An 8,847-nucleotide genomic window follows, 5' to 3' on the forward strand; every position below is an offset into this window, starting at 1 on the left:
AAAGTATTGGATACTTTTTAAATCGGTACCGAGTATCGATCAATACTTTAAAGTATCGACTCAACACATCACTATTCGTTTGTGTCTTCAAAAATACTGGTCTAAGACTCGGTTCACACAGAGAAACGTTTGTTGCTCAATTTCGGCAATTTCTCTTTTGGTGTTGCCCTTCGCGTTCACACAGAGCAATTCTTTTGTACACAATTGTTGTTGTCAGCTATGAACGGCCAACTAGAATAAAGGGACACTCAAACAGACGCGGTATTGGAAGTGCGGTACAAGGCGGTACACAACTATACTATGTACCGCCTTGTACCGCACTTCCACCGTACGTGTGTTTGAGTGTCTCTTTACTCAGAGGAACGAGAGCACAAAGCGTGTTGCCCGTGTTGCCCATATATAATGACGAAATGGCTAAGAAGCTTTCTTGAGTCAAATTTCCTTAAGGCAGTACGCAGTTCTTAAGAAATTTACTACGCTTTCTACTACGGTTTTCTAAAGTTTTTTGTGAAAAAAGAGCACAAGGTAACCCAGGTTTGCAACAGAAATATATGCCCGTTCCATTATTTCTTGAGGAAAGAGTGAGGCAACAGGCTGTGCGGTATCAAAAATGTCAAAATTCCTTGGACACACACGCGAAATAATGGCAATTTTTTCTTGACCGTTTTCTTGAGAGCTGCATACAGGGCTTTTAGCATCAAACTGTGAGCACCCTTTTCTAGCAGTCGTCTCAAAACTTTGCTGGTGTTGCCAGATATTTCTGCTTTGCGTGCATTTTAAATATGTCGCCTTTCGAATTTGTTTCTGAAAAATTTTAATTATTTAACTTAATTACCAATTCCTAATATTTGTTATTTCTTTTCTTTGATTTGTTTCTTTTCATCAGAAATTGCGCTCAAATTAAATGCAAATACAGAAAACGTGCCCAATAAATACAAAAAAAAGTGATTAGTATAGCCATAATGCGTAAAAAACATACATTTGAGTGTGACAAAATGTAGACGTCGTCGTTTTCCAATTTTGTATAGGAAACAACAACACCACGGATTTTACGGTTATAGGCTGTTTTTGCTTACGCGTAAAAGCACATTTAGCGCATTTAGCTCTAAATGCTACTCTAAATGTACATTTATCCATACAAAATTCGTCACCTAAATGCAACTAAATGCAACTCCATTTTTGCATTAAGAATCTAAATGCTAAAAGCAACCCTGTGATCTTCCAAAATTTCCACGATTCGAACATGGTTTAAAGAGAAAAAGTGGCAACATTGCTTTTTCGAGTATACAGTTGCTAGCTGCGTTTCAGTGATCGCCGATCGAGATTTCTTTTATTTTGCATTACATATTTGGATAAAGAAAAGTTAAGCAAATTCAACATCGATTTGATGCTGATAGAAATCTGGATCAATTTGTGATCAACTCTGTTTGGTTTGTTTCCTAATTAAGTGAGGAAATTTTAATTGACAGCACCGACAAATGAATATATACACAAACAAATGTTCGGTTATGGTTAAAACAATTCAAGTTTTTGTATTGAATTTTTGGTTTAAAATTTATTTTTTCCTTTTCAGTAGGGTTTTTGCACATTATCTCCTGCGTGAGAATTGATCGTAATATATACGCATCTAAATAAGAGACTGGAACACGGCTGTTTGTCAAAAGCATACGATTTCGAACTCGCGTAAATGTACATTTGCTAAATGCTATAGCATGAACGCTCTTCGAAAACATATGTTCGAAAGTGCTAAATGTTGCATTTTAAATGCAGCAAAAACGCTGCATTAGAAGACGTCTCAAAATGTAGACGTCTACATTTTGAGTCACTATTTGGAACGAACTGTGAACACCCCATTTGATTGGAAAGACGGCGACAGCACTGGAAAAGGAATGATTGCGCGACCAAAAGCACTGCCGAATCGGTTTGGCAGTAAATGCACTACCGGAAGTCAAATGGCCAGTGTTGCATGATGCCACTTTTCCATTAAACATTTTCGAAATGTGGTATTTTTCGAAGAATTCAGAGTTGCATTTAGGCTTTGTTTCTTTTCTTTTCTAGCAGATAATGATCAGGAAGAAGAAGAATGAGAAAATTAACAGAATTACGCTCAGAGAGAGCGAAATAAGAAAATTAAAAAAAAAACGCAAAACTAGAAAAGACTAGCAGGTAAACACCTGATCGGTGTATTTGTCTATTGAAAATATTTGGCGCGAGTTTTCCTTTATTCATTTTGACAGCAGAAATTAGCAGAAGAGCTAAAAAAATAAGAGCGGAAGAGAGAGCTTCTAGTTTCTACTCGTTTTTGAGTTAAGAAACGCCTTCTAGCAGAAATGAGTGATAATTGTGATAATGATCTGTTAAGAAACAAAGCTATTTTTATAGCCTGTTCCATGGACCAATTCATCCTAGCTGGAGATACCCAGCAATAGACTATTTGATAGTCACTTATTTTATCCTCAAACAGTATTTTTTTTGGCCTGAGTCTCTTTGAATCCATTGGCCGTGCCATTTGGGTCCTATTTTGCCTTAACAGGTCTATTCTGCGCTGGTAATAAAAGTTGTGTAACGGCAAATGAAGTTCCTGTCAATTTTTAAACCCTTTTCCGAGCTCTCTTGTAGCCGGTAAATTTTGTTACCATCTCATAAGCTGGTAACAAAGTATTACCCCGTGAAATAGGCAATGCCAAAATTTCAACAATTCTTCATAGCTGAATTGCTGAATATTTTAACTGCATTATCTACGTACCTGGAACTACGGTGACAAGAACTGGTAACATATTTTGGTAATACAATTTTCCGGTTACAAAATCTTCGGTAACGTGCGGAATTGAAGCTGATGTCACATAAAACTTTTGCTTCGCTTTACGTGACAGATTCGCTTTGACAGATAAGATGAATTGTATGAAAATGCACAAAGCATGCCACATAAATCGTTGAAGCGGCAGCGCGAAGCGAAAAGATGGTCAACTCCCATCTTTTTGCGCGCTTTGACAATCAGCCGGTTTAATATTTATTTTGTTTCGTCCAAATTCGGGTTTTCATGCAGAAACATAAAACTTAATTACATTGCTGATAATTTTAAATCAAAATAATTAAAATCCACAGCAACTTTGATGAGTNGTAAATGGCACTTTTTTAAAGAAATAATATTCCAATACATTTTTATGAAATCCTTCGCATATACTACTTACTACTCTTTCATTTTACTAAAATTTTCTAATTTCTAATGTGTAAACAATTAGTTTATCTTATTTCAGACATTGCACTTTTGTTTTAGAAATGTGGCTCAATTTTATTACTAAATCAGAAGGGATAAAATAGACACTTTTAAGTGCCAGATAAAACGCTTTCTTCGCATCGCGTGACAGATTCGTTTTGACAGATAAGATGAGTTGCTTGAAAATGCACGAAGCATGCCACATAGATCGTTTCAGCTGCAGCGCGAAGCGAAAAGATGGCCAACTCACATTTTTTTGCGCGCGTTGACTATCAGCTGGTTTGATAGTTATTTTATTTCGTCCAAATTCGAGTTGTCATGCAAAAACATAAAATTTGATTACATTGCGTCACGCAAAGCCACAAAGTTTTATCTGGCATCAGCTATATTTTTCTATTTGGGGCTTTTACATCCTCATTACTAAGAATAGTAGGCAGCCCTGGTCGCACTTCCATTTTCTATTCGGTTGGCGTGTGTGAATTGAGAAGAAATAATTTTCTGTTGGATTTTCAGGACATACCTATTAGGTAAAAAGTTGTGAGATATTTCATAAGATCGAGTTAAAAGTGTTAATCATACAAAGGAAAAAAATCGCACACCAAAAATGTGTTTAAAAGAAGAGAAGAAAGTAAACTAAGGTGGAAATTTGTGCAAAAATTTCACGCTTTATACCGGTGTGGCTGGTATTGAAGAAGAGCACAGAGCACACAGTTCTTAATATACATACACATTATTTTTAATTGAATGCGGTTTTTAGCGGGGGAAACGAAAATAAAGATAATTAAAAACTGGTAACTAGTCGTAATAAGTTTTTGTTGTATTTTTGAATGCTAAACTTTTTAAATTGCAAACATCAGAAAAGTTATAAATTGGTAATTGACTGCCATGGCTGACGGTGCCGTTTTAGACCTGTACGCTGAAGACCTGGATAAAGATTTTGCCGCGCAGAACCAGGTGAGTAAAAGAGATGGCTGATCTGAAACTTATCAGAAATTTCATACACTACATTTTAGGATGAATTTGCTGCTGAAGGTGTTGATTTATATGACGATATAGGGGGTCCGACCGAATCTTCAGCTACAGCTGGGGGGACTGTCTCTGTCAATGCTGGCGATAATGTTGCAGCAGTCGCTGGTGGTGATTCGGCCGGAAACGGTGGCGGGTCCAATGGTCTATACCATCAAGGTGGTGGTAGTTTAACGCCCAATCATATGGGGCGGCGTTATCAACTATATGTCGGTAACTTAACTTGGGTGAGTATTTTCATTAACCTTTTCGGGGAATTTTTGAGTACAAATACAAATATACATAAAAGATATTTGCGATAAAGCCTATAGCCCAAAAAGGCTATGATGAATTTAACACAATATATGCAATTATTTTTACTACGATTACTTCTGCCACTCTTCTCTGGCAACACAAAAGAGAATTCTACTTAGTGAGGTTTATAATCCCTAGCGTGGCCGAAGGCATCCATCAGTTTACCGATCGGAATATATATATATATATCACAGACCGTCTTCAAAAGAGGCACAACTCAAAATTTGGCATGTTTTGAAATTATGCGCTAAAAACATTCAGCAAAAGCTACGAGTAAATTTTTGTTATAATTTGTTTAAAAAAACAAGTTTAAGTCCAGAGGTGTTAAAGAATGCAGTCATCGTGACTTTAAATCGCTGCAGTCACATTCATTGACATTTCTTAACTGCAGCCCATCAATCACATCTTTGACTGAAGTCTGCAAAGTTGAAGTCATTAGTCTTTTCTGTTATTCTTGACTAATTAGTTATTTTTGTAGTATAAGTTGAATAATGAAACCCTAAAGGAATCTTTGCGCGCACTTTATAGAATTATAATAATTTTTTGTTTAGAAAATAAACAAGTACACAAAAAGCTTAATTAAAACCCCAGTAGTATATAAAATATTTAAAAAATGCCAATGAATCACCGAAATTTCCAAAGGAATACATATGTATTATTTCGCTAGATTAGAGTAAAACGTTGTGAAGTCCACTTTTTATGAAAAGCTATATTTTGTTATATGAAGCATGGGGTATTAAAAATGCATCGTTTCGAAAGGGATTGAGGTACTTCTTTAATTTTTTCTCGTTTATATTCAATGAAAAAAAATAAATAAAAAAATAATTGACTGAGCAACTTTGTTCTTTAAGCTAACGATATGTACATTCATTAGAGTAGTCCAACTTTTGTATGGGAAAAAATGTATCGTAGAAAACGGGTCACCCACCCCCATAGTTTTTTCCTTTTGATATTTGTAATATCTATACCAACTTTTAATTTTCTACTGTAACCAATACAAAGTGCTCTATGGCCTTGAAATGCCCTACAGGATCGCTGTGAAACTGGCAATAATATTGGTGATTTTTATAAAAAGCTTCTGTTGCCATGACAACTTTTGCAAAGATTCTTCCAGAAACTATGTTATCAAAATGCTGTAGTATGATTTTTCTTGATTCTTCCGATACTTTGTTCTTAGTGTCGCCAATTTAGGAAGAAGATAGGCTAAAAAACATTTACATATACAGTATTGGACATATCTATAGCACCCCCATATCAAAGTGATGTTGTTCGCCACTTATGTTTAATTATTTATTTTTAAGAATTTTCGGTAGTAGTGCACTTAAGCGGAACCAGGTCAAAACGCGTCTTAAAGCCAATAATAATAATCCGATTTGTCGCATTGCTTCCATATAACGAATAACCACAATTTATTTGTATATGGAGCCCGTAAGCCCTGGCAGCTAGTGTTCCTTTTTTTGTGAAATAATTGTATTATTATTTTTCATTCAATAAATAAATAAATAAATATTTTTATGTATACTCAAAAAATTCGAACACTTCTGAGAAAAAAGTTTGAATTTTGGGTGAGTAAAGTTGCATGCACCAACTTGTAGTTATTGTGAAAACCTATAAATTCTCTTAACTGGAATTCTCGATTATCCGTGGTGAGCTAGATCCCGGATTGGATTAATGCAGTTATTCCAAGCTAGCCAAGATCTTTCAAATTGCGCTATCTGTCTGGATATGGGCGAATCCGAGAAATATTTAACCAAAATCGCAAAAAATTCATGCAATTCTAATTTTCTCATTTTTGCGTCAAAAAAGGCGTAGTACGAAGGCATATTAAACAAGGTAGGATTTTGACATTTCTCTCTTTTGAACACCGACTATAATGTCAAATGATGAATATTTTTTAACCCTTTTCAAGTTGCCATTTTCTAATTTGCATTCAAAATTTAATTGTGCTTTGAGATAGTTTTGAATTCTGTGCGAAATTAGAAGACTTGGTTGCCTGAAGCCACGGAATTTCACCACTGAGTAAGAAAATTTTCTTACAATATTATGCACACATAACCGCGTCAGGACCTAGCTAGATTTACACTGATATACATACGTACATATGTAGAAGAACTAAACGAGCAAAAACATTGGGCGAATAGAAACAAAAAAATGTTTAAAGCAGTTTCATAAAACATTTCATTTAATGACGTGGTTTCCTCTATGAGGTATTCTTTTCTGTATATGTATGTGTGAATATAAGATGCGAATGTAGCTAAAATTCTATGAAAGTAATATTGAAGTAATCCTTAAAATTAGTATACGTACATACATATGAATGTATTTATGCTGATGCATTTCCATGGTGAAATTATAAGCAGGTGAAGTAATAAAAAAAGCTTTCTCGCTTTATTTTCCTGTAGCAAACACAGCACGCCCACCTAATAGGGTTAATTTGTTTGTTTATAGTTTTTTGACATAATAACTAGCTACAAGAGAGTTCGAGCTCGTTGTCACTTCTACCTTGTTAAATATGCCTTGCATTAACTCAAATTCAAATTTCCATTATTTTGTTCTCATTCAAACTTCTTCATCGAGCTCACTGGAATTTTGATCAGTAAAGTCCGGCGTAAAGGCCAGAATTAGCTGATTTAAATAAAAAGGTACAAAAAGCTATTAAAAATAAAAAGTAAAGGTGTTAAAAGCAAATAAATAAAATATACATATCTACTAGGCATTGAGCTGAAACCCCGGAACCACGTGAAAAAATATGTTTGAGCTTCGGTTAATCCGGAATATTTTTGTCTGTCTATGCTTAAATTTGGATGTACTATTTAAAAACCAATATAATTGTTGTACTTAGAAAAATAAATTCTTGTTTCATTATCATAAATCTCTACAGTGGACAACTGACCAAGATATTGCGAATGTTATGCGCGAAATTGGAGTAACCGATTTCCAAGAGGTAAAATTTTTTGAGAACAGATCAAATGGTCAATCGAAAGGCTTCAGCGTTATATCACTGGGATCTGAAGCAAGCTTACGTCTGGTTTTAGAACGTTTGCCGAAAAAAGAGCTTCACGGGCAAGCTCCGGTGGTAACGTATCCGACTAAACAGGCGCTAAACCAGTTTGAGAGTTTGCAGAAGACGCGCCCAGTTCCACCGTCACAACAGAATGGACCGCCACGTGGTCCCGCACCTCCGAACATGGGTGTGGGGGGACCAATGCCGCCACATCCTGGTGGACAAGGGGTACCCCCTGGCCATCCACCACGTATGATGAATCCCAATATGGCGCCAGGCCAATACCGGCCACAGCACATACAGGGTCCACCTGTAGGACCGAATGCAGGGCCCCCACGTATGCAGGTATGTGTGCTTTGATTATATCTTATCAATTATACATACATAAATATACAGTCAGCGACAAAAATATAAAAACCCCCGACGTTTTGACGATTTTATTTATTTATATTTTCCATAGCAAAATTTTCATATTTTTTTTAAATGTAATTCATTCAACAGCAAAAACCAGCAAAATCAAATTTTTTTCTATTGGACACTCGGGGGAAAACTCAAGAAATACCAAACATTTTCATACAAATTTTTCACCATTCAATTCATTAGAAAAAATTCTGAGTATACAAACGAAATTCTCAAAAATCAGCGGTAATTTTCAGAGAATTGAAACTTGCACCTTATTATACTAAAATTTATTGGGCTAAAAACTGCATACTTAAATTTTTTTTAAGTAATCGAATTGAAAAGTTGAAACTTTTTATGAAAATTTCTTTGTATTTCTTGAATTTTCCCGAGTTCTATATGAAAATAAAAATATTTATTTACCAGGTTTGATTTTGGTTAAATGAACTCTATTTTTATGAAAAAACATGAAAAATTTAGTATATAAATAAATAAAAATCGTCAAAACGTATGTATATATTCATATACATACATACATATATATAGTATGTTTTAATACCCTTAGAATTGGTAGTCCTAAGTAGTTACCATTTGCTCACAACTGTTTGGTGTGCCTACTTTTTAATATGAACTCTACTAAGCTAGCAACGTTTATCTGATAAGTTCTGAATGCCAATTTAAGTCGCTATAATGTACAGATTTCTCTATGACATCAAGCAAACAATTATATTTAAGTAAATGTTCGTCCCTATGCCGAATATCGTCATCCTCAGTAAAAGTGACGGTACTGCCATCGTCAGCCATATTACTGATGCGCTGACCTGACGATCGTCGACGATGACGATATTCAGCCTAGGACCAATTAACGAAAAGTAGCATAGTATGTTTAATAATTTTGTTAATATGT

The 8,847-nt window shown here is 35.1% G+C and overlaps 2 protein-coding genes across 2 annotated transcripts in view; both read left to right on the top strand.

Moving 5' to 3' along the window:
* The window catches only part of LOC108375644 (protein ST7 homolog), an 8,884-nt gene extending 5,760 nt beyond the window's left edge, over positions 1 to 3,124 (top strand). Inside the window, 1 exon segment of the mRNA XM_017631786.1 lies at positions 3,106 to 3,124. Coding sequence (XP_017487275.1) covers positions 3,106 to 3,124 — 19 coding nt within the window.
* A 516-nt stretch (positions 3,125 to 3,640) lies between these two features.
* Positions 3,641 to 7,963, top strand: LOC108375646 (cleavage and polyadenylation specificity factor subunit CG7185-like). Its single transcript, XM_017631789.1, has 4 exons — positions 3,641 to 4,008; positions 4,075 to 4,171; positions 4,231 to 4,470; positions 7,419 to 7,963. Exons 2-4 carry the CDS (start codon positions 4,103 to 4,105, stop codon positions 7,899 to 7,901), a joined length of 792 nt encoding a protein of 263 aa, XP_017487278.1. The 5' UTR covers positions 3,641 to 4,008; positions 4,075 to 4,102; the 3' UTR covers positions 7,902 to 7,963.
* The last annotated feature ends 884 nt before the right edge of the window (positions 7,964 to 8,847 follow it).

This window comes from Rhagoletis zephyria, unplaced genomic scaffold (genome assembly GCF_001687245.7).
Source record: "Rhagoletis zephyria isolate East Lansing unplaced genomic scaffold, Rhagoletis_zephyria_1.1 Rzeph_scaffold_09255, whole genome shotgun sequence".
Taxonomy (NCBI): domain Eukaryota; kingdom Metazoa; phylum Arthropoda; class Insecta; order Diptera; family Tephritidae; genus Rhagoletis; species Rhagoletis zephyria.